Source organism: Callospermophilus lateralis, chromosome 20, assembly GCF_048772815.1.
Source record: "Callospermophilus lateralis isolate mCalLat2 chromosome 20, mCalLat2.hap1, whole genome shotgun sequence".
Classification (NCBI taxonomy): Eukaryota; Metazoa; Chordata; class Mammalia; order Rodentia; family Sciuridae; genus Callospermophilus; species Callospermophilus lateralis.
In genome coordinates this window covers 7,706,111-7,732,807 of record NC_135324.1, presented here as the reverse complement: position 1 = coordinate 7,732,807, position 26,697 = coordinate 7,706,111, and the positions used below count along the sequence as shown (strand labels likewise).

Below are 26,697 nucleotides of genomic sequence, written 5' to 3'. Positions count from 1 at the left end.
CCTGGCACATTAAAACAACTTGGGTCATGGTCACTATATTGTAACAAAGACATCATTGTGAACCATGATTATTGGGGACTTATGAAAGTATCTGGAACAACACTAAAAGATCTGGGTTCAAGCTCTTGTTCTGCCTCTTTCTAGTGACTTGGGACAAATGATTTGTCCCTCCCAGTGCACTGTTGGAAACACACAGTGGACCTATGTATATTAGTTCCCAGCCCTCAATTTTTCCACCTGCTGTCACCTGCCAGGTTTCCACCAACAACTCCTAGTGTCTTTGCCATGTGTTACAAAATAAGTTAGATGTTGTCATTCGGCTGTATGACTTCTATATAATGCCTTGTCTAGTACAAGAGCCATTAGTCACATGTGGCTATTGAGCATTTGTGATGTGGAAGATTTGAATGAAGATGCCAAATTTCAAAGAAAGAAAGAAGGTAAAACATCTCAGCAATTTCTTATATCAATCACCAGTAGAAATGACTGCATTTGGTTAAACTGGGTTAAATAAATACTCTATGAATAGTTCACCTGTTGGCTTTTTTAAAAATGTGGCTACTGGAAAGTTTTGAATAGCTTATGTGGCTCATGATATGTTCCAGTTACAAAACACTGATGTAGAAAATACAATTTTTCTCAGAATGAGTTTCAGCTCTTGAGCGTAGCTTATAGGATCCAGAGATCCAGCCCTGCTTAACTCCTCCTGGACACCTCAGGTCATTCTCCCTGACTCTCATTACCCACCAGCCACACTGACCTAACTCTCTCTCAGACACATCAGGCTGTGGCCACCTCACCTGTGTGAGGGCAGAGACCCTTCCTGTCTTAGTTGTTGCTGTATCTCAGCTCAGGACTCAATCCACACTAGTTCCCAGTCCAATGTTTATTTCATTAATTTGTGAATGGTTAAAAGAGCATGTGATTCATTTAAAAATCCCAGTTAGAACAAACCCAGGGGTGCTAATGACAATGGATGGCCTCATCTTATGCCTGGGGCTCAGTCTTTTCCCTATAATCTATCCTTTGCGATCATTATAGGAGGAAACATGGGACAATTGAAAGGATACAATCTGGAATGAGAAACCCAGAATGTGAATTTTGGCTCTGCCACTGTCTGGATGTACAATCTTGGAGAAAGCCCTTGAATATCTGTTTTCTCTGAGAGTGGTCATCCTGAAGCTCCAGTAAGATGCAGCTTTGACAATCAGAGAGCCCCAATGTTAGTTACCAGACAAATGAGTTCTCCAAGGGGAAAGATTCTGTGGGGTGTCTCCAGCACCGAGCACAGGGCTTGGCTTAAGGCAAAACTGCTTGAAGAATGAATGAATGAATGCATTCAATAAGCCCCAGCACCACAATAAATAAGTTTGGGGAAATCAGATCTCGCTACAGTTCCAATCTGGAATAGACCCTATTTTTTCTTCCAAAAAGATGCAAGAATGACCTCAGAGCTAGAGTGATGTTGTGGTGCAATGCCCACATCTCTTCCAGGTTCCTGAATAATCCTAAATTGTAATACTTTGTTCAGGTGTCCAAGCAGGTGTGGGACCATAGGACTTCCAGAATATATGGGTTGAGAGTTGGGTTTAAAGGATCAAAGTCAGATCTGCAGCTGGGCTGAGAGCAAGCTGTAGCAGAGAGCACAGGGCCCCTCTTCTGCCTACAACAGGGCCTTTTGCAGAAAAGAGGAGATATACCACCCCAACCAGAGGCTCCTGATTCTCATATCAGCAGATCCAAATTCTCACATTCTGAGAGAAGCCGCAATACCTGCCTCCATCATTGTACCCAGAGCTAAGGGTAAAAATAAGGAGGAGCCAGGTGCAGTGGCATACACCAGTAAACCCAGAGATTTGGGAGGCTCAGGCAGGAGTATTGAAAGTTTGAGGCCAGCCTCTGCAACTTCTTGAGGCCCTGACTCAAAATTTAAAAAAATAAATAATAGGGACTGGAGGTGTAGCTCAGTGGTAGAGCTGGTTTGAACCTCCAGTACCACAATAAATAAATAAATTTATTTTATTTAGCTACATAAATGCATAACTTAGTGAATTAGATAAGAAGTAGTGAAGGGAGTTCATGTGGTTGGAACTAAACAGCATGAAAGTTTTTAAAAGTAGCACTAATCTGTGGAACAATGATTTCTCAAGATGGGGCAAGGAGGGTGGCTGGGAAAGAAGTAGGAAATGACTTCACTGAGAAGGCCTTTGCCCAGTTTGAAAGGGATAAAGCTCGCCCTTGTTACACTCCTGGCTTCTGTTTCCATACTCTGAAATATAATGGCTTCCAGCAGGACAATGCACTTTCAGAGCTATTGTTCTAGGGCTATTCACCTGGAAACCTTCTGTTCCAGGGCAGGCTTCTTCTGTTGGCCACTGTCTCTTGACATAGTGGTTTAACATGCAGCCCATCCTCCAAGTCCTCCCACATCCCGTGCCATCTCTCCCTAGCCCTACTGGAGCTGCTCCATGCTGATTAAAAGGCAGAACCCAATCTCCATTCATTCAAAAAGTGTGTTCTCTGGGGCTGGGGTTATGACTCAGCAGTAGAGCGCTCATCTAGCATGTGCGAGGCCCTGGGTTCGATCCTCAGCACCACATAAAAACTAAAAAATAGATAATATTTTTTAAAAAACTTGTGTTCTCTGTCTCCATTGCATGCTACAGCTGAGAGCAAGCAAGACAAAGGCTAAATACAGCCGAATTTCATGAAAAGAGCAATGGGCCACCCTTCAACTTAGAAAAGGGTGAATCACAAATGGAAAAAAGCCCTTTGAAGGATGTCAAAAAAGGAATCACAGTTTGGGGTCCCAGATCAAGATTAGAGATTATTGGAGCTGATGATGTGTTAAAAACTAGTTTTCAGTGTATAACTTGGGAGGCTGAGGGAGGAGGATCACAAGAGTGAGGCCAGTCTCAGCAACTTGGCGAGATCTTGTCTTAAAGTAAAAAAAAAAAAAAAAAAAAAAATTACAAGGACTGGGAAATTGACTCAAAGGTAAAGCCCCCCTGAGTTTAATTCCCTGCACACACACAAAAAAAAAACAAACAAACAAACAAACAAAAAACTAAATGATGTACTTTTCTTCAGTCTCCCTGCAACTAGATTTTATTGTAGCCCACCAAGGTCTGATTTCTAGCAGGAGACACTGCTACTGGCTACAGGATGAACATTTCACCATAGACAGAGCAATATTCTCTCCAGGATAAAGGGCATGTGTTTAATCCACTGTCAAGACAGGAGAGGAAAATGCCTCTGGAAATCCTAGTTTGCAGAACTGGCTCAATACAGAAATGTGGATTTACAGGCTAATACCACCGCACAGTAAGGGAAACCTGGCTAATTCTGTCTTATAAGACTAGTTATGTTAGATGTCACAGGGGTACCTTATTCTAAGGATGCTTAAAATCAGATGGAACTTGCTTGTCCAAGCCTGCATGGCATTACTAATTTCCTAGTTTATAGTTTGTAATAATCCTGTGCCCCCCTTTTTTCCCCAGATAATTTCTCAATCTCATTTTTTTCAGGGTAAATTTCCTCATCTACTATTTGCAATCCTAATAATCCATGAGGCAATTATGAGGCCACAGGGGCATCTATTAAATAAGGCCTGAGCTGTCTTACAGAATAAAGGGGAGTAAAAGATAATATTTGCATTCAAACAAGTTACAAGAAGACAGTTTAGTAATTTAGAAATGCTTAGTTTAAAAAGGAAAAAAAAAAACCCTCATCCGAATCTCCTCTTCTACCGGTGGCTGAAGAATTTGCCCAAGTTGGGAAAAGTTAGCCCAAGTTAACGCTGCAGCAAGCCACCTGCCTCCGTCCCTCCCTCCCCACACCTCCCGGGACAAGGCAGAAAGGGTGGCAAGGGGAACACTGCTCAGAATTTATTTTTGGACCCAGCTCACTAAAAATACCTCCGCCTTCTTGTTTGATCACTCTCCCTTTTGACCTGAATGGATCGCCCAGCCTGTCGCCAGCCCCACCCTCTGCTCATTGTCCTTTAAAGGAGAAGGGCGTGGGGACGGATTCCTGCTGCCCCAGCGGGGACAGATGTGAGCCGCCCCGGGCAGACAGGGGCCCGCGGCCGCACTGACGTCAGGACCGAGCTCGGCTCCGCTGGCGACCTCCCGGCAGAGGCCACCCAAAGGGAGGGGAGCAGCCTCGCGCTGGGATTGGCTGCCCCAGCGTGAGTGGCCACGTGGATTGGCTGGAGAGGTTTTAGAGGGAGTCCCGCTCTCCAATTAAAGCAGCGCGGCTGGGCCCAGCAGAGCCCAGAGCTCCCCCCACCTGGGCCGGCGAACCTGGCCATTCAGCCACCCGCTGTCGCTGCCGCGCGCCCTTGCGCCTCTGCCTGAGAAGCCAGGCGCTGCCTCTCCATCCCAGACGAAGATGGCAAAAGTGACGAAGAACCTCAACCCACGCTTGCAAAAGGTGAGCAGAGATCTGTCTGTAGCTTCCCAGATTATTTTTTCTGCTTCCCCTTCCCTTCAGTGAGCAGAGAGGTAAAGAGAAAGAAATTCATAAAATTCCAAGACTTTAACAGAAAACAAAAATAGTTGGGAATACTTGTGTAAGCTAACAGGCGCACACCCCCAAATCCACTCTTTAAGCCATGGTTATGTAAAGTATTTGCAAAGTGTGTTTGATTTTTGATGATGTTAATTAAGACTGAATTAAGGTAAAATTTGTGGGGCGTTACTCCTCTGGTTTGTGGAGGGGGAAGTCCTAGCTTCCCGGGTCCTGGACACCTCTGGAATGGTTAACGTGAGAATTGGGGGCGTGTAATATATTTTCAGGAGAAAACTCCCCTTTTGCTGCTATCCTAGTATTTGTGGATTTCCACCAACTTTACACACACACACACACACACACACACACAATTTCTTTAGTTGGTGCTTTGGCAGTGGCGGCATTTCTAGCACAAGGGAACTAGTTTCTGTCCCCAGGGTCTGCACGTTCCCCTTTCTAGAATGGCTGGCTGGCAGCCCAGAAGGTCAAGGGTAAATTACTGCAGGAAGAGCGTGCAGCTGTGCCCTGTAGCTCCAAAACCCTCTGGTTGCTCACCTGAAAGCACTTGGGACAGAGGCTAAAAAGTCGTGAACAGTAAAGGAAGAGAGTCGAGCTAGGCTTGAAAGATGGAGTAACTGAGGGTCAGGGCCACAGAGAGTTGGCTCCATCAGGCCACAGACTTAGGTATTCAAACCCTGGCTCGGCATTTTTTAGGCTACACACAGTGTTGACCAACTTACTTTTCTGAGCCTGTTTTCCTGTCTCTAAAGTAGGTTTGAGAGACCCCCACCTCCCTCAGAACAACTATAACAACAAATGGTAACATTTTGTGTAATAATTACACAAAGCAGTAATTAAAGTCTGATTTCAGAGAATTCAGTCTTTCAGAACAAAGTCCTCCTTAGACATCTGCCATTATCTGTGAGGTAGAATAAGGGGAAAAAAACACATCAGAAACAAAATGATAGTCAATTCCTTAGAGGCACAGCATTTATCAACTTAGAATTGTGCCCTTCTATAGATGACCTGCCGCAGACCTCTGTAAATCCTTGTGAATGTGTATGCCAAGTCACATTTAATCTGGGCATCTCTCTGGAATGTACCATGCCCTGCGTTGCATTTCCCGGACTATTTGCAGAATCAAGTCATCTCTCCTTCTAAGGGACTGCCATAACACTTTAGGTCTTTGGAAGATACCTATCAATTTCTACCTATTAGTGAGTTATGTGTGCTTTGCGCTCATGTCTGTATGTTTTTCTGAAGTCCTCGAGGGCAGACCTTCCTTGATGATCTCTCCCCCAACCTAGCACTCCACACCACACACAGTAGAACTTAAAAAAATGGAGTGAACGAAGTGAACCACTGACAATATCTGGCCCCCCATGTTTTTACATGTGACATTACATGCATTTTTTTAACTTGTAATATTGTAGTATATATGTTTGAACATGCTTCTCCAAAAAGTCCAAGGCTAAACTGTCTACGGTGACAGTTTCATTGTCCTCTGGAAAGTAAAATGATTCCTGGCTATTTTAACAATAAGCTCATGGGCATATGAAGTACGATGAAATCTGTGGAAACCTCCCTTCTCTTGGAGTAAGTCTTGTTTTTATTTTCCTTTGCATAGAAGAGTGTGATTATCTGAATTAGAGGTGGAATATGCTCTTCTTCTTGTCACCCTCTAGTGCCAATTTCCCTGGTCTGCGAAGGGTTTATTTTCCATTTAGATCCAATTACAGGCTTAAAGAAAGAATGTGGCGCATAGAGATGAAAGGGTAGATATTTTTTACCTCATGGGATTTCAACAATCTGGGGGGAAGATCACTTTGTAGATTATCCAATGTGTTCAACCCAAAAAGTGGAGGGCTGGGAAGGGAGCCGGGGAGTAGCTCGCCTTACTGAACTGCAAAGCAGTGACTAAGTACTGTGTCATATCAACAGCACACTGAAGAGAGTTTTATTGCATATTTACTTTGTAAATCTGCAACGGTGGGGGGTGGTTACAACATTTGGCTTCAGGATGCATAATCACACTTAGACATTTTGAAACAATTCCATAGACTCTTCAAGCTGCAAGGGACCTATTTACCAAATGAGAAATGGCTTAAAATGGCACACACACTGTCTTTGCTGTCCTACCCCAAAGGATCGGGAGGGGTGGGAATCCCCAGCAGCTGGAAAGTCATAAAAAGGTCTTCAAGAGAGAAACAAAAAATCCAAAACTGGAGTAGCCTTAGAGATCATCTGACTAAATCCCAGACAGGCTGTGGGACACAGTGAGGATCACAAACATTCATGAGCTGGGTGGCAGTTTCTGAGTGTCTCATCCACACTGAGCCAAATGCTCCATTGACGGCTCTTAAGCTGTCATCTGCTTTTGTACCAGGAAAGAGAAGCTTCCCTAGCACAGAGAGTTGGCTGAACCTAGTAAAATTGCCAACATTCCCTGGTAACAGAGAGCCTTAAAGGCCAAATGCCATTACTTTTGGTGGAACCAACCATAATTATGGATTTGTGCTTCTACTGTTTATTAAGTAAATGGTTACTAGTGCCGTATCCCATCTCAGATCTGGGTTCAAATCCCTGCTCTAACATACACTAGCTATTCACTATGGGCACGCTTATTAACTTCTGAGTTTGTGTCCTCACCTCATTTGAAAATTGAGGAGTCAGCACCAGCATCTGCTTCCCAAAGTGATTGTGAAAATTAAAGAAGATGATGTACATAAAATTCAGCACATGAGCACTCAATTAAAATGACCCATCATTATTCTTGGCAGATGACATATTCAGTGGGTACATAGATGTTGAGAGAGGGTTTTTTAATGAATGGATGACGCACTTTTATTTATGGCTGCCTATCTGAAGAGCAACCAACTTTCATTCAGCTGAACCCAAGCCAGTTTTTCAGCCTTGATAAGCAAGGATGATGACCAATGAGCTCGCCTTCATTCTCAACCAACAGAGGCAAAATCTGCTCACAAGCACGAAGTCTCCTTCTGAACAGGGATGGCCAGGCATGGGCATGTCACTATGCAGCCTGGAGGAGGACCTGGAGTTCCCTTTCACCTTTTAGATAAGGAAACTGAGACCCAGAGAAGTCAAACTCCTGCTTGGGAGTTGCTGGGAAGGCATACTGTAGCTTAGTAGGTTTTGCAAGAATCCCCTGACATCAAGGGGCAATTGTGGGAATTTGGACGGGAAGAGGACAAAGAAGACCTGTCACTTTAATGCTCCTTGAGCATTGTGTTGAGGGGTGAGAACCTAATCTGTGGAGCCAGTCCTCGGGCACAAGCACAGTCAAGATGTGGTCAGGCCTTTGGATCTCTGAGTGCACTGCCAGGTTCAACTGGGCCTCTCTTTTTACACTTGTTCACGTCATATCCCTCCTGGCTTTCCTGCCCTCTGGGTTAGTTCTCCCCCTCTGTCCTCAGCCCTTCCTGCCTTCACCTCCAGTTCCTGCAGTGTGCAAAACTGCTGGCACGTGGCCCAGGGAAGCCCGTCCAACGTAAACACAGCTCCCCAAGCATTGCTGTTGGCTCCCTCACTCTTAAAAACATATTAAGCTGTCACTTAAAGATCTTAATAGCCAACACATTGGAGACAAGCCCATAGGTGCATAAGCAACTCAGCCTCAAAGACAGCCTTATTTCAAAGAAAGGAAGAAAGAAAGAAGGGAAGGGAAGTGGGGGGAATTATCCAAGTTTGTCTTAAAGCATCTCCAAAAAACAGATATTGAATCCATTACTTTGTAAAGTGCAGATTCCCGTCCTAGCCTGCAGGTGTGTCTGAATAGGTGAGTTCAGGGGCTGATGGTTGACTCTCACCAGTACATCTGCCCCTGGTGGTGGTGGAAGGCAGGGAAAGATTGGCTCACAGGTCAGTCCAGGTTTGAATGTGAGCTGTCTCAGCTCCAAAGCCAAAAGACTAGCACAGGGCTTGCAGGCATTCATGCAGCAGAAAGCGGGGAAGGACGGTGGTGGCCTCTAAGGATACTGTAATTTAATCTTCTCTTCACATTCACTGACCAAAGGTGATACAGAGGAAGGAGAATAGGCTGCATCCAGCAAAGGTGGGGAACAGGAAGGGACTGCTGCCATAGTGGCACTTGTATGCATCTTTCTTTGCCACCCTTACTCTGGCCACTTCCGGTGAGGAAACTGTCAGGTCTGTGGAAGTGAGGAAAGAGTGGACTCCCCAAAGTCACTTTGGCTTTGGGAAGGAGAATCATCCTTTCTTTCCAACCCAAGCTTTCAAAATTATTTGAGGGTAATAAAGTGGAAATTTGCCATGATGTATAGCAGACCTCCGGAGTCCTTATGCCCCACCATTCATCCAACACCAGTGAAATATTTATTTCAAGAATAGATTTCTGGTGTGTGTGTGTGGGGGGGGGGATGAGTCATTACAATACCCAGGCATTTACTCACCGGGTGCCTTATGCACACATAATTCCTAGGAAGCAGCAGAACTTGGGTAAAAACCAAGATTGCTTCTGCCGGCAGCACCCTGACCCTCTTTTCACAACAGCCATATCCCACATAACAAGTCCCTTGTACTGAAAGCAGAATCACAGAGACATTTTTAGGACACTCCAGAGGAAGAGACAGCTTGAAGCGCCCTCCTTTGTAAATATTGCCCCCTCACCTTTCCGTTGATACTAGCAAGAAACATGTCTGGCAACTGCTAGCACCTCACCAGAGGCAGGGCCACCAGCCACTTCTAGAGGGCTCCCTCAAGACCAGGGCATTTCCTGAACTTCATAGATGTAGAAGATTTGTGGTGTTGTGAGCCCTTCTTAGAGTCCCACCTATCAACAGCATGAGTCCACAGAAGCTCCAGCTTTCTATGAAACTTTTATAGAAGGAGTTAGACAGGAAGTTGGGACTCACATGGGCACTAAGACTCTTTAAGTGGCCAAAACATATATTTAGTGTCCAATAGTTGATGTAGAATTATTTTTTTTTCCAAAAACAGAAATGAAAATGCAATTGCTAAGCTTTGTGAAACTCCCGAATCAACTCCTTGACTCTTATCTGCTTGTTTGGATGAAAAGTGAAGCCTTTCATATTTTTTTTCTACTCAGAAAGAATGTGTTTGTTCTTACTTTGATCAACTGTTTGGATTCCTGTCTCCTGATAAACTTATCTGTTCTCCGTGAAGACAGCCAAGTTTAGGGAAAAGCAAAAGAGAGGCAGGACAGACATCTTTTGAGAGCTCAGAATTTGTCTGACATATTCTCATACATCATCTCATTTAGCCTTAAGGATTGCTGTGCAAAATAAACATTGGTATTATTTTTACACATGAGTAAATTAAGACTAAATTAAGTTTAAAATGACTGGCCTAAGTTCACATGATGACAGGTTAAGAAGTCAAATTTGGCCTAAGATTTATTCATCAGAAACAGACATCCGATGGAGAAGGACAGCGATTACTACCATGAACTTTGCACACAGGGCACTTTCTCCCAACTTACTGAACTCACTGACTGCCTAAGGGGAGTTTCCCAGCATTATCCAAATGTTACCAGGCACCTGTCCCCTCTGATATTTCTTGGTCACCGCCAGAGGTACACTGTCATCCCTACCAAGTCAAAGCCATTTCCCAGGTATTCAATAAAGACTTTCTACATTTCTCCTGCTTTTCCAGAAGGCTCATACAACTTCGAGGCAAGGGGCTGGTAGAGGAACCTTTTAAGGAATTATATCTGTTATTTTTATACTGAAAAGAAAAAAAAATCCTAGAGCTCCTACGCCCAGAGATTCTAGGAAGCTCTAGCATGGGGAATAGGCTCTGCCTTGGAATGCCTGATCAATTTCGACTTGCCTGGTCAGCCTGACTCATAGTCCACCAGATAACATGTGATCAGACAAGCAAGCCATAGCCCAGGCCCCCACTAGGACATATTTTAAAAGGAAATAAAATTGCTAAAGGGGAAGAAACCAAAGTCTCCATTTGGCAAGTTACTCTTTTGTAGGACAAAGAGGGAACAGTTTCCAGGCCCCCAGCGGCTGTTTCAAATCTACATCATTTGTTTATGGATTGATTTTTTTTCCCTTCCTTCTCTTCTTTGAAAATATTGGATCCTTTTAAAAATTTATCTTTGGAGAAAAATGCACATGAATCATTGTATAAAAGAACTGAGTAGATGCTAACAATCAAATGCTATGTCTGAAATTTACATTGACAAACCTAAGTGGTCCCAGGACCCGGACACTTCAACTCACCTACAACTTTTCTGAATGAAGGAGAAAAAGGTGTCTTCTCTGTTACCTCCAAACCCAGAGTGTCCCAATTTTGTGTCAACCTCATGTCCTCAAACTTCAGAAGGTCAGGTGAACATTTCGGCTGTGACCTGAGATTTGACCACAAGATTTGGAGGCCATTTTTTTTCTTTATAATTCTTTTTTTTTTTTCCTAATTGTAGATGGACACAATTCCTTCCTTCCTCCCTCCCTCCCTCCCTTCCTTGTGCTGAGTATCAAACCCAGTGCCACACATGTGCTAGGTAAGCAGCTTTACCACTGAGCTCCAGCTCCAGCTCTCAGAGGCCATTTTAAGGAGCAAAACATTCACACAACATTTGCAAGCATATAAATCTAGATCTACCTGTCAGTTCTGCCATTTGCCAGTTTTGCAGTCTTTGCCAGGTTTCTAATCCTCCCTAGACCCCTGGTTCCTTACTTGAGAACAAAAACTAACAATACCTCTGCATTTCAAAGAAGGTTTGATGAGATAAAGCAGGTTAAGTGCCTGTATGCACAGTAAATACTCAGTGTATACCTCTCCCTGCTGTTGTTGGTACCCCCTCTCAACATCACAAAGCAAAAATCTCGTAGGTCATTAAGGGCTGGGATATTGGAAGACCAAGTGTGGTTTATATACATCACATGTGGTTTCTGAGCTATCCAATTGCAGGGATTTCTCTCTGTAACTTCGCTTGACCTTAGGCAGAAATACACTCAGACTACATCATTATGCAGAATCATGACAATTCCCCCTTGGGTGTCTTACGCTCCCCTGTCAAAAGCAGCCTTCACCTTGTCCAGTATCAGTCTGTGACCCTAGCTCTGTGATCTTACATAGGCGTTTACCCTCAGATGTCTTCCTTATAGGGTACGGTAATAGTCGTCTGTTTCTTCAAGCAGCAAATACTTATTTAGCATCTACTATATGCTAGCCATACAAGACAGTATATAAGAAAGCTTTGGACTCTGCCATGTGAATGTGAATCTGGTGGAATTCATTTAACATTCAGCAGGAGGAAGGCCGAATAATGACAAAATGATTCTGCGTGTTCCTTGACCTTGCCACTGCCCAACACTCACACGTCCAGGGCATTAAGCAATAGGACGTCTGAGGCCAGGGGACTCCTGGTGGCTCTCAGGTGTCTCTGGTAACCCAGTAGCCCTTGCAGTTCTCTCTCTCTCTCTCTCTCTCTCTCTCTCTCTCTCACACACACACACACACACACACACACACACACACACACACACAGAGGTAGACCAGCTGTCCAGTCTCAGCATGTGTCCTCAGAGACAGCCCAACACCCTGGGCTCTATTTTCTTTTTTCACGGTGTTGATATTAGGACACTAAAGGGCAAAAGCATGGGGGGGGAAGGTCTCCTGGCTGACTGATTCCCCCTTAAGAAACTTGCCCTTAAGAAGAGAGTATCTATTTGGGCTGCATGACTAAGTGGCGTTTCTAGGTACTGATTCATGAGGCTGACCACCCAGGTGACTGACCCAAGTGATCTGCTGGCAGAAAGGGGTGGGGGGAAAGTGGATCCCAGTGTCACCCTCATCCTGGAGGACAGCCAGCCCACCTACCAGCGCACGCCTGGGTTCCCCACCCCAGCCCTGTCTCTGTCGCCAGCAGTCTCCTCTAATGCAGGAGAGGTCAGCACTTGGGGCTCCTTCTTTTAGAGGAAGAATGGGAGGGACATTTTTGGACATCTTGTTAGTTGACACAGGAGAGGTTTTTAACCAGGAATCTGTGAGTAGAATTAAGTGTGTCAGGGAACTCAAATGAGAGGGAAAAAATCATCCTTATATCAATAACCTCAAATTGAAATTGGCATTTTTTTTTCCTATTATGCAGCAAGGCAAAAAGCCTAGAAGTTTATCAACCCCTGTGCTTTGACACCCATGAAATCAGGTATTTTCATATCCTATTATCCAGATGAGATGGGTCCTCGACCTACTATTTACACTCTCCCTTCCCCTGCTCACACAAGTGACAGTAAGCAGGTCCACAGCTGTATCTTGATAATTAACTTCACAAAGGCACACATGTTACTAAATCACAGATATGCTTTTATATGGGGATATTACTTCAGTAGCGTTGGTTTCCTTTATAACTGTATTTTGTGCATTTAAAACTTTGTTCTGAGAAGAGATACTTCATATCCAGTCAGCCAAAAGAGCCCCCCAAAACATTAAGTCCCCATTAAGATAAAGCTTTAACAGTATTATACATAGACACAAAAAATTCATACATATTTATGTGTATACATGCCCATATGTATATATACACACACACATATATATATTTATTTATGATGGATTGAGATCTGAGGCCCTCGCCGTAGAAAACTGGTTCAGATCCCAGTTCTGCTCCTTGTTCCCATTGAATAAGTTATAAATATAACTTGAGATTTCTGTTCCCCTCAGTTTCTTCAATAAAATGAGCCTACACACCACTGTACTCATTAACCTATTAAGTTTTTAGCACAGAATTGGTCATTCTGTGACTGTGTGTTAAACATAATTATCATAACCATTAAAAGAGCTAATAAACTGATGTGGTGGCGCACCCCTGTAATTCCAGCTACTTAGGAGGTTGAGGCAGGAAGATCACAAGTTTGAGGCTGGCCTAGGTAATTTGGTGAAATCCTGTCTGAAAATTAAAAATAAAATGGGCTGGGGATGTAGCCCAGTGGTAAAGTGCCTGTGATTCAATTTCCGGTCCAAAAAAATCCCAAACATTATTTTGATGAAATTTTCTTACTTACCTGATTTAGCCAACTTTAAGAATTTAATTTGTTTAAATGTGTATTATACAATTATTATATTTTCATTTGGGAAATAGAGAAATAAAAGTATAGGAATCCCTAAATCAGAGGAGCCTTGTCGAATTATTAGAATCTAGAGGTTTGAAAGTAGGACTGAGAAACAGCAGAAGAGGAAGTAGTTAATCTTACCTGGGGAGGTCAGGGAAGGCCTCCAAAGGAGACGATATTTGAGCCCAGTGTTGAAAGACAAAGACGAATGAGGATCAGGTCACAGTCCAGTTTGGTGCCTTCCAAATCCAACACTCATGTTCTCCATCATAGCTGACGTCTAACTTAGGAGTATCATTTCTCTTAGACCATGGAGATACATTCCAGGGTATCCATCCATTCACAGACATATATATTTTTTATTTTCTTATCTGAGAACTTATTCTTTTTCCTCAACAAAAGCCCTTTGGGGTGGTTGGGCAGCAGGGCCTGCCACAGGGCCTGCAGAAAACTTCTTGTGGCATTTGACTTGAGAGTCTCCCAAGTACAGCAACAGAATTCCAGGAAACTCACTTGAATTTTTGTGAAAAGATCTAGGAAAAAAGAGAGAGAAAATTGATCATATGAAAAATATTTGAAAAGAAGGAAATAAATTCTCTGTGATATGCATGCTATGCATGCGACAAGGAAGCACCCTCTGGTACAACAGGGGAGATGAGCACCCCCAACTTCACCTTCACCTTGTCACTTAAAACAATTAGGGGAACAGAAATCTCAAGTAGGAGTCTAGATGCACTGTGAGAATGAAAATCAGCCTTTGGAAATATGGGAACTTGGTGGACAGAATCTTGTATTGAAAGCACCTCTTTCACAGGGTCCTTATTTCAGACTTTGTCTGAAAATACGGGTTTCTGCCAGACCAAGTGGCTCACAGGCTGAGGATGTAGGATCACAAGTTTGAAGCCAGCCTCAGCAGCTTAGTGGCATTCTCAGCAACTTAGCAAGACCCTGTCTCAAAATTTTTTTAAAAAATAAAGGGGTTGGTGATGTAGCTCAGTGGTAAAGCACCCTGGGTTTAATCCCCAGTACCCAAAGTAGCTCCCAACTATTCAAATCACCATCAGCAAGAGAATAAGTAAACAAAATGTTTTCTATTTATACAACAAAATACTAATAAGTCATTTCTAAACATCTGACATATGCAACAATACAGGCAATCTGTACTGGACAGAAGAAGCCAGACACAAGGCCATGACACCCTGTAATTTCTTTTACATAATGTTCAAATCAGGCAAAACTCACCAGTCAGAATAGCGGTCACCTTTATAAAAAGAGGAGGTTATTGACAAGAGAGGGGCACAAGGGAACCTTCTAGAGCACAGGAGGTGTTTTTTTATTTTTAGTTGTGTGGTGGTCCCATGGAATCTACAGGTAATCAAGTGCCTATGTGAGACTTGTGAATTTTTACTGTTTTGTGATTTTTACTTTGAGGTATGGCTATATAATACAAAAGGCAATATTTGATAATCAGTAGGAAAGAAAAATACATATGGTCATATGTATACATGTCTATATATCTACATAGCTGAACACACACACACACACACACACACACACACACACACGTGTGTATATATAGCAGCACAGGAGGTGGGTCAGAAGGGTTGAGGGCAGAGCTCCTTCTGCAGCTCCATGGTTGTTATCATTTGAAGGGAGAACTTTGTCCCAAAGAGACTCTTTGTCCCACTAAGACTCTTCCAAATCTCTCCATGGGCATTAACGTTCTGTACAGTGGATCTGTTCTTCGCCATGCGTTTCCCTTCAACGTTCTTCTTCCCCGCAAACGATCTCCACTCATTCCCTGAATATATCATTCCTTGCCCACTCCCATGCTGAGAAAATCTCCTCCTCCCTGGGCCCAATTTCCATCCAGCCCCTCAGGGCTCTCCTCCATGAGGCCACCAGCTCAGACCACATTCTCACCTCTGAACTCCAGCACACTGGGACTCCTCTGCTCCACAAACATTTAATTTTCTGAATGGCCCCGACCATCCACAACTACTGTGATGCCTGCTGACCTCCTGGGCCTTAATACCCTGTTTAGACTGGAATTCTCCATGGGGAAGTTCCTTGAGAGATGGAAGCCATGCCTTAGTCCCCTTTGTACACTCCCTGGAAACCTGGCCCTCAGAAATGTCACCACAAAGAAAAGAGAAGGGAATGGAAAAAAGAAATAGGAGAGAAGGAAAAATATGGGAAGAGTAAGAAGAGCTCCCTTCCCCCTTCCCCCCTCCCCTAGAGGACTGAAAGAGGAGAGGAGCATGGAGGATACAATGCAGATGAGGAATGGAGCAGGGGAGACCATTAACCTCTTTTAGTGCCACTCAGTGGGCCCCCCATGCATGTGGCTTTCTCTCAAGCCCTGTGATTGGTGGACCAGGGCCAGAGACAGCAATTGGGTGAAGAAGCAGGAGGGAGCCTCCCTGGTAGGATTTAGGAGGGATCTTAAGATGAAAAGGAAATGAAAGTAAGAGGGGGTGGAGGAGGGCCTCCTGCCAAAACAGACCCTGAATTTTTTGGCTGTACCCGCCCCAGGTTTTATGAACCTCCTTCAAACCTGTCTACCCAAGGGCTGGCTGTAGGGTGGCGGATGAGCCAACCCTTGATTAGTTTCCCCTATTCAAACAAGACACTGGAGATTCCTCCGAAACCTGGGGCCCTCTCTTTCTGGCTGGAAGTCTCCAGAGAACAAACTCCAATGGTTTCCATGAGCTGGGGAGGCAGCTGGCTGGGATCACAGGACAACAGCACCCACGTCTCAGAAGATTTGGCCCCCGTGAGAGACAGGAGCCAAGGAGAGGACCAAATACTGGCTGCAGTAGAGTCCAAACCACTCCTAGCTCAGACTGATATCTACTTTTAAGTTTCTAGTCCTCGATGAATATTTATACCAAAATAGGGCCAGTGGAAAAGTTCCATCTGCATGAATTTTTAAGAGTTTTGCCTTTCCTCAGCCACGTTGACCAAACTCAGGAAAGTGGGGGAAGCTTTGCCAAGTCTGTGCTCTTTGAAGTGCAAGAAATTCTGAGAAGCCCCTGGGCCGTCGTATTTCTTCTTATCCTGAAGATTTAAAGTTGGCATTCTTAAAAAAAAAATAAATGCTGAATATCAACACCTCTTGGTGCTTTATAATTTTAGCCAAGTCTCTGACACCATGTTAACCAAGAACCTTCTTTTAAAGGATTGCATAAGTCTAGTCAAAGTTGTTTTGCAGGGTGAAATGGCTGTGGAGGTTGATATTTGAAAATATTTTAAAGAGCTAAATGATCCAATTAATCACTTTTATTGTCCTCTTTACTTTGCTTGTAGAGAAATGGCCCCGGTTGTTCTTAGTATTTTATTTATCATTTTCTATTCCTCAAGACCCAAATACTTGAAACTTCCCTCTTACCTGCCCTTGACATGAAGGCGTCAAATAGAAGCCTTGTTCTTGCAGGAGGCCTGTTAATGGCTCTTATCATGTAGGGGCCATGTGCCAGGAATTGGGCTATGTCATTTTCCCCTCAACTTTACAACAATCCCATTTTACAGGTGAGTAGACTGAGATTCAGAGGGATTAAATAAATTGCCACCATGACAAAGTTAGTCATTGATGAACAGGAATTAAGTGTGGGAAATTTAATCCAAAGCTCTTCCCTCTGTACCTAACCCATGTCCAGTGTTCTAGAAGTTTATGTTATGAATTTGGCCATGAGTGGAATTTAGTCAATACTCAGATGTGCATTCAAGACACTGAACCGCATCAGGCAGGACATTTCCAACTTTTTGGTCTTCCATCCTTCTAATTCTATTAAGGAGAAAGTGTGATATTTATGATGCCTTTAAATATTTGCCCAAATTCACAGTAAAGAGGGGTGAGCAGGCTCGGGGCTTCTCCAAGGCAGCTGTATCCACATAGAATTTAATGATGTTGCTTCATTACTTCCTGTAACCTTCCTGGTACTCTAGTGGTTAGGACTATGTGCTCTCATCACTTTCTGTATTTTTGTGCAGCTACCTTCTACTTTTTAATGCACTTTAAGGGCAAGGTTACTTTTCAAGAAATACATTTGTAATTTGTATTTTATAAAGTAATCTGCGTACTGGAAAATCATAATTAAGTAATTACAAGGTGGTACACAGGAGTATAAAAATCCACAAAGGAGAAATGCAGGATTTTTGAAAACATCTTGTTTTTGATTCTCCCTGGTTTCTATGGCACCTGGCAGTTTTCAAACCACCTTTCGTGCATCATCACATGTGAATCTCACAGCCACCCTGTGAGGCTGGTATGGATTATGACTTATTTTAAAGATGGAAAAAGTCGAGGTCAAAAGAGCAGAAGCTGCTTGCTGAGGTCACATGGATAAGTACATAGGACAGCCAGAGCACAAGTTCAAGGTTCCGGGCTCCAACACGCACAGAGCAACCCCAACCCTTGGTCAGCAAATGATCTCAAGGGCAGGAGTGGATGAAGAGATATTTCAAAGCAATGAGCCAAGACCAGAAATGTCATGGAAGGTCTGCAAAGTTTAATGATTCTCTTGAACAGGCCTGAGTTTTCTCCATTTTCCAGTAGTTGAATGTATTCCACTTCATGAAGAAGCCCACAGTGGAGTTTCTTTAGAGAAATCTGATTTCCCCTCTTTAGTAAGTCACCTTCCAGAAGGTCAAGGATCTGAGTCTTTCATCAGAGGATCATCTCTTACCTTCTGGGTATGACCATGCAAGGGCTGACAGGAAGTACACAGGAGTCACCTAACAAAGAAAACTCAGGTTCTTAAATAATAAGGAAAGCTTTTTTTTTTTTTCTTTCCTTTTTTACAAGTCCACCATGAGTGGTGATTGAGATTCAGCCATCACATCCAGGTAACTGGACAGTCAGGGACACCACTGACATAGGGAGAACCAGAGGTTCTGCTGCCAAAGAGGACAGTGGCCATCCCATGTGCTCAGGCACTGAGATTCCAGGTGTGAAAGATGCACCTGGAGAGAAAAGTAAGAACCGCCTGGAAGAATTCAATCCATTTGGGTAAATCCCAAAAGCCTGTTGCTATAATCTTGGGGTGAGAGGGTAGCCACTAAAGACAGAGAGAGGATGGGATGGCTAAGGGTGGCTACAACTGAGGAAACCAGAGGAAACCAGGGTGGCTTTTTCCCCCCCTCCAATTTCCTCTGCAGGCATCAGTCTCAGATGGAGGCTATCTAACATGTTTTAGCTTTTGATGTGAAACACTGATACAGAGAGAAAATAAAAGTTGCTATCAAAGGAGCTGTTTACACATTTTAATTGAGAAGCTACTATGTGCAAGGCATTACCCTAAAGAGCAATGAACTAGGCATAGCGGGCCCCTGCCCTCAAGGAACTTACAGTCTAGCAGGAAAGAGTAACATTAGAGAATTACAGACCTGAAGTAATCGTTATCATCATGATGGTACTAGAGACAAGTGCAAGTCCTAGGTTTTTAAAGATGATATCATAGAGGTAACTGAAGGACAGCGAGGAATTTGTTAGGTGAAGGGAGAAAGAAGTGGTCCAGGCAGAGGAAAATAAGGGGGGAGGCTCAGTGTTCTACAAGAATTTGGCATCTTTCCTAGGGGTGGGCTATGGTAAAAGGAATAGGCTGAATTTACTCAAGAGATAATTTTCTGGAAAATAACTTGGCTTCTGCAATTCTCATTTTACATTTGAACTGAGTCCAGTGAGTTTCAAAAATGGGATATTGCAAGTGAATTATTTGCAAAGTGACTGACCATCCACTAATTTCTTTCATAAAACTGGGCTTAGTAGGGGGGAAAAATAGCCTACAAGTTCTATAAAGGTCTTTCACTTCTAAGAACCTATGATTTTCTTACATGCAGAATCCAACTGTGTACGGTATGTACACATTATGCAGGGAGAACAATCAAAGGAAGGACCAAATATTTGAACTAAAAAGTGTATTTGGTGTTACTTTTAAAAACGTGTTGGCAAAAAAAGAGAGAAGTGGGAGTCATTGATACGTAGGATGCTTGTTTTAAACCTGAAAATATCTTGCTAAATGCACAGCCCTGAAACACAAGTGTTATTTTACAGAATCTTTTACCATGGAGCCATTGATGTTGATTGAAGTGTGTGTGTGTGTGTGTGTGTGTGTGTGTGTGTGTGTGTGTGTGTATGTATGTGTGTGTGTGTTTGTATGCTTCCATTGCCAGTGAACCAGCAATTTAGGTCTGAGATTCCCAGCAGGAAGCATTTGTGTAAGCAAAAGCCCTCAGACTTTTAATAAACAGAGCTGAACATTTATATGGCATATTTTCTTTTAAGATATTAAGATTCAGACAGGAAAGATTTTTAAAAATCCTCTGACTTGGTTTTCTTAGTCTTCCCCCATTCCAAAGTTAACTCCAATAAGAGTATGTTATCCTTGGAAAGATCAGTAATGCTGCAAATTTAGAATTCACACACACATATACACACACCCCAAATTACATTTTTACAGAATGACATTCTTCTTAAGATTTTAAGATTTCAGGCTGCTAAAATCAGAAGTGTCTCATAAAACTGGGAGGTAAAATAAGTTAAGTATAGCTATCCCCAGGATTATAGTTTTATATTTGAGAAGATGTCTATGAAGAGGTGAAATCTAAGAACTATGAAACCAATTAGAATTTAATTTCCAGGGGTAACTAGAAGACAGGAGGCCTGCAGACCCCAACAGCTTGTTCTCATTTAGGAAGTGGGGGTGGGGTGAGGGAGGGAGGAAGGAATTCCATAGGGACTTCGTTTTTCCCTATCTGGACTTCCCCTAGGGTCCTAGGTAAATCTCTGGATAAGATTCCCAGGGGGTTTCCATAACTAGTGGCTCAGAATAAGACTGAGAACTTTACTACATCTTCCTAAAAGCTGGCATGGAAGGAAGGAAAGATAATCAAGGGAAAAGATTACACAGGAACTTCTACAAACATGCAGGAAATGCAAGGTCGACTTTTGCCTAAAGAAATTCCCATAGTCAATTACATTTCTTTAGTTCTAAAGGAGTTAGTCAATTAAAACCATGCCCACCTTCTGGAGTGGTCTGGAAAGATCCATTAACATGTTCAGAGGTGGGAGGTGGTAGGAGGACCACCATCCTCTCACTGATTAATTAAAGACCAGCCCCTGGTATGGGGAGACGGACTTTTCTAGAAACTTGGGGAACTGTCACAGGAGAATGATTTTGCCCCTTCTTGGCTGGTTTTGTCTGCCTTTGCATAATTCACTATTCTTATCAGCCTGGGTAGTGTCTGTAGCTTGTATAAAGAAAGCTAAGTGACAAAGGAAAATATGAGTTTCGTCTTCAAAGTCCTATTGCGTCGGTCCAGAGGGGTCTTAGACATAAGATTTGTGGACCTGCTTTGGATACAAGGATGTGTAAACTATAGCCTATCAGCAAGACGCTGGCAGCCAAAGAGGCTGGTTTCCTCTCTCCTGGGTCATCAACATTTGTACCCTGCCAGTAGAATGTTAAACAAAGAAGTCTGCATCCTGGCAGGGACTGCCAATTTTGCAGATTTTTCCATGCGCCATCACACAGACCTGATCCCCCAACCCTGAATCACACCCTTTAGGTTTTGTAAGTTTTGTTTTGTTTTGTTTTGCCTTGTTCCATATCAACTGTCTTATTAAAGTGGACCTCAAACTCATCATCTTTGAAAGATACAAGAGTTATTCAGAGACTGTTTCCAGGTTATGCCTTTTCTGGGCCTTTTGCCAATACAAAGTGGGAGAGGTAAACCAGCCATGCAAATTATTTCATAGAACTCTGTAGCTCTTCTGCCCCAATGTCCTGCATATCAGGACCTGCTCAGAGTTGAAAACCTCTTTCAATGGTTGTGTTTAATTAGGAAAGAGGAGGACAGGAAAGAGATCATGATATATTTTGCCCTAAACTTATCCTGTACCAAAGTTGAACCTGAACATATTATTATTTTTAATATTTTAAAAAATATTTAGTTGTAAATGAACACAATGCCTTTATTTAATTTATTTATTTTTATGTGGTGCTGAGGCTTGAACCCAGTGCCTCACATGTGCTAGGCCAGTGCTCTATCACTGACCCACTGCCCCTGCCCCTGAATAAACTATCTGAAGAGACAAAAATGAAAGCCAGGTGCAGTGGCCCACTCCTATAATCCCAGTGGCTTGGGAAGCTGAGGCAGGATGATCACAACTCTGAGGTCAGCCTGGGCAACTTAGCCAGGACCCAAAGCAACTTAGTGAGGCCCTGTCACAAAATTAAAAAATAAAAAGGGCTGAGGATGTGGCTCAGTGGGTAAGTGCCTACGAGTTCAATCTCTGGTACTGCAAAATAAATAAATAAATAAATAAAATAGACAAAAATGAGTAAATGAATGAAAAATATAATATTTAAAAGGACATATTTCTCAAAGAAAAAAAATATTCTTTTGTTTGGCATTTGTTTAGAATTATATTGGGGGACACTAGAAACTTCCCTATCATGAGACACATCCGTCTGACTCTCTCAACTGCAACCAGTTCACAGGATGAATTTAACATACAGTCTACTAAAGAGGAGAACAACTGGCCCTTTCCCCAGAAGCGCTGTCAATTGAGGCTCTGCCCCAGCTTGTCGCCCACCATCTGTTGTCCTTATCTGTTGCTTTAAATAAAAATGATTGGGAGGAGGGGACAAGTTTCTGTCTGTAGAATTCTAAGTGCTATCTCAGTAGAGTCCATCTCAATTTGTTTAATCTGTGTGTTTTTATCCTCATTACACAATTTGGGACAAGAGTAGCTAAATTTAAGGGATTTATTCACATCCATTCTTGCACAGATGGAGAAATCAAAATGCCCAAATAGCTTCCCCAGGGTGGAAACCATAGATTTGGATATACTCCCACACACATGAGCTCCCTAAAAAAAAAACATCTGTCACAGGCCCTCTAAGGAAGACAAGGTCTTTGTAAGACTCAATGTGGTTTCAGGAAGCATTTTATCCAAAGTCATTTCCATGGTTGATTTCCATGTCATGGTGAGAAATTCAGAAATGGTGAGAAAGCTCAAAGAAAGAGAAAGACGACAGCCACTTCTACATATCTCTTTACCTATGGCCATTATGTTCTCAGCCAGCTGTCTTCAGGATCGAGACAGCGAAACATGGAACCCTTCAGGGTTTGGACCACACGTCCCACTCTCTAATCCCATTTTTAGTGTTAGTCAGCTTTTTAGCACTGTGACCAAAAGCCCTGACAAGAGCAACTTAGAGGAAGAAAAGTTTATTTTAGTTCAGGGGTTCAGAGGTTCAGTCCATGGTTAGCAGACCCCTTAGCTCTAGGCCCAATATGAGGTAAAACATTATGGCGGAAGGGCTTGGGGGAGGACAGTTACTCAGGATAAGGGAACTGGAAAGCAGAGAGCTCCACTCACCAAGGACAAAATATAAACCCCCAAGGCACACCCCCAGTGACTTACCTCTAGTCACACCCTGACTGCCTACAGTTACTGTCCAGTTAATCCAAGTCAGTGGATTAGTCCACACTGATTAGGTGACACCTTTCATCATCCAATCATTTCACTTTAAAAATTCTTGCATCTCCTTACACATGAGCTTTTGAGGGACCCCTCATATCTAAATCGTAACATTTGGGAAAACAGGATTCTCTAAGTCATAAGCCTAAAGTCATAGCTTGGGGTCTTTCCAAAGCTGGAGAGGTGAGTGAGGAGGAGCCAGAGGATAAAGACAGAGCAGCAGATCAGCTTCAGGAGTGGAGGGAGCAAGATCAGAGGCATTTATTTCATACTGCATTAGGAAAAACCATATGTATACTATGGACTAGGATACAAAGTTACCCTAGTGTTTATGGGCAAAGTGACTAGAGAGGGTCTTTTGTTCTCCTTCCCATACCATCCCTGGATCATTCACCCTCTGACCTGCTTAAGGACCTGTCCCAGGGAGGAGGGATCAGAGGGTTTACATATAAGAAGGGCAGCAAACATAGAATTTAAATTCTGGACCGTGTACTGTGAGTTGAATAGTTTTTATTTCATTACTCTACTAAGATTTGGTGCCATTTGGACAACTCATTTGCTTCAGTTGTTGGGGAATTTCAAAAAGTGAAGTCCAGGGCTGGGACTGTAGCTCAGTGGCAGAGCACTTGCCTGGTACATGGGAGACACTGGGTTTGATCCTCAACAACAAATACACAAATAAAAAAAACAAATAATAAACAAATAAACAGATAAAATAAAGGTATGCTGTCCATCTACAACTACAAAAAAGAATCCTAGGGTCTTAACAAAGGTTTGGACTTCACTTCTTTTAAAAAGAAAAAAAAATTGTAGTTGTAGATGGACAGCATGCCTTTATTTATTTTTAATGTGGTGCTGAGGATTGAACCCAGTGCTTCCCATGTGTGAGTCAAGCGCTCTGCCACTGAGCTATAGCCTCAGCCCAAGACCTCAGCATTCTTAACTGCAAAAGTGAGAAAAGGCTTCCAGACCAGACCACTGTCGGAAAAGATCATACTTCTTAAGAAAAAATAAATAAAAGTGAAAAAAAAAAACACAATGATTTCCCACACATTTTGGAACTATCTGGGTCTTCCATGTTCCAGGTTGGGCTTCTCCATCTGGGAAGATCTCTTGGCCACTTTGGCCTGGAGTTAGGGAGGTGTGAGGACCACCCGTGGTCTCAGCCTGGGGACAGGGTCTTAGTACAAGCAAGAGGCCCAGGAGAATCAGCCAGACAGGGACATTTCAAGGAAGAGGAAGGGCTGTGGTTTCCTTCTGTCCCTGTTAGGAAAGCTACTGCATTTGGCACTACAGTTTATAGCAGGTTTGTGCCAGTACAGATGTGACCCAAATGACAAGATGAACAAAGTCAGACGTACTGAGAAAACCTCTTCTTTTAGGGAATGACAATCCACGTGCTGAGAAGGGGAATGTTTTTCAGACTTCTTGAAATATAACTGACAAATAAAATATGAATATATTTAAGGTGTGCAGGTTGATGTTTTGATATCTGTATGCACTTTGAATAAATCAAACTAGGTATGTATCACCTCCCCAACAGTTGCCTCTTTTCTTATAGTGAGAATATCTAACATCTACACACTTGGCAAATGTCAATTATGCAATCCAGAACTAACTTAGCTACAATCTCTGGCTCCCAGAACTTACTGATTGTGCATGACCCTTTGACCAACATCTCCCCATTTTCCCCAACCCCCACCCCCTGGAAGCCAACATTCTATTCTGGGTTTCTATAAAGATGACTATTTTAGATTTCATGTAGGAATGAGATCAGGCAGTATCTGACTTTCTATGCCTAGCTTATTTCACTTAACCTAATGTCCCCCAGATTGATCCATGTGGTCACTCAATGGCGTTACTATCTTCTTTTTTAAGTTGGAATAATATTCCATTGAGTGTGTGTGTGCACGTGCACACCCATTTTTCTTCCTCTCTTCATCTTTTAACAGATATTTAGATTGTTTCCATATCTTGGCAGTTGTGAATTAGGCTGCAATAAAAATGGGCATGTGGATGTACAGATCTCTTTTTTTTTAAAATTTCAATTCCTTTGGAGATAGATAAATATAGATATTCATCCAGAAGTGGGATTGCTTCATTGTGTCTTTTGTTTTTAATATTTTGAGGAACCTCATACTGTTTTCTATAATGGCTGTGCCAATTTATATTCCCACCCACAGTGTCTAAGGGTTCAGGAGAGTGAGTTATTGATCTAATGAGCTGGGAGCCTTACAGTTCAGTTGGAGCAGCCAAGGGAACCCAATGGTTCCCAAACTTATCTCACACTGGAATCTCCTGGGAGCTTCCCAAAGTACTGATGCCTGTGATCAACCCTCAGAGATTGAGGCTAACTTGGCCTGGACTTGAGCCTGGGTTTAGAGGTAACTGAAGTTCCCCCAAGGGATTCCAATGTGCAAAGAAATTTGAGGACCATGGGTGTAGCCCCCTTGTCCTGCACCAGAAGCACTGCTTCCCCAGAGAGGCTGGCAGGACTATGAAATGTCAGGCTTATCTCAGACTTGTGGAATCAAAATGTGCATTTGAACTAGATCCCAGGTTGATCTTTTTGTTAATCAGAGAGTTTGATTAACTGAAGAAGGGCTGTGCTCCATACATACCCAGACCAGGCCACGTCTCCTTAGTAAGGTACAGCCTCATGGCACCCTATTTTCATCCTCCTGACACTGTCTGCCCTTGTAATTTTTGTAAGTTATGTTGGGCTCTCAAGCTTTTTTCCTCAAATATCTAGAAAAAAAATTCCTGGCATGGCACTACAGTGCATTTGGTTAAATTAAAATGTAGATTTCAAAATTCAGATACTCTGTTCACACTCAAACTCAAGTACTTTAGTTTGAACCCTGGGAACCTCAATGAATTAGGGAAAACAGCTCTGTACTGGTTCTTCCCAGGCTTTTCTGGTTTCAGTGCTAAGCTCTCCGTGTGAGATGCTACCACAGACTTAGCAAAACCAGGACAGTCAGGTACCCTCCAGGTGACCTGTGTGCAAGTTGGGGATACTACTACTAATAATAATATCACTGTTCTAAAACTTCTGTTGCATATCAAAATCACCTGGAGGTCTTGGACAGAGATGGCTGGGCTCCACCGCAGTGAATGATTTCCTAGGTCTAGGGTGACAACTAGGATTTTGCAATGCTCTCAGGCTCCCAGGTACTGCTGGTGTTGCTACAGCGGCTGCTGGGGGACCACATCTTAGGTTCCAAGGCTGCACACCCACCTCAAATGTAGCATGTGCGTGAGCTTAGGCTTAGCACGAAGCCTGGAAAGCCACAAATTCTAGTTCCGTGGTGCCCTAGTATCTGCAGGGGAGTGTTCCAGGACCCATTAGACAACAAAATCTGCAGAGGCTCAAGTCCCTTTCATAAAATGGCTTAGTATTGGGGCTGGGGTTATGGCTCAGTGGTAGAGCACTTGCCTAGCATGTGCAAGGCCCTGGGTTTGATCCTCAGCACCACATAAAAATAAATAAGTGAAAGAAAGGTATTATGCCCAACTACAACTAAAAAATAAATATTTAAAAAAATGGTTTAGTATTTGCACATGACCTTCGCACATTCTCCCATACACTTTAAGTCATCTCTAGATGACTTACTGAACTTAATACAA

At 43.0% G+C, this 26,697-nt stretch overlaps 1 protein-coding gene across 1 annotated transcript in view; it reads left to right on the top strand.

Moving 5' to 3' along the window:
* Window positions 1-4,237: 4,237 nt before the first annotated feature.
* Lmcd1 (LIM and cysteine rich domains 1) overlaps window positions 4,238-26,697 on the top strand; it is a 59,740-nt gene continuing 37,280 nt past the window's right edge. The window contains exon 1 of the mRNA XM_076841240.1: window positions 4,238-4,434. Within this exon, the coding sequence (XP_076697355.1) occupies window positions 4,393-4,434 (42 nt within the window). The 5' untranslated portion in view covers window positions 4,238-4,392. The remainder of the gene's footprint in view (window positions 4,435-26,697) is intronic.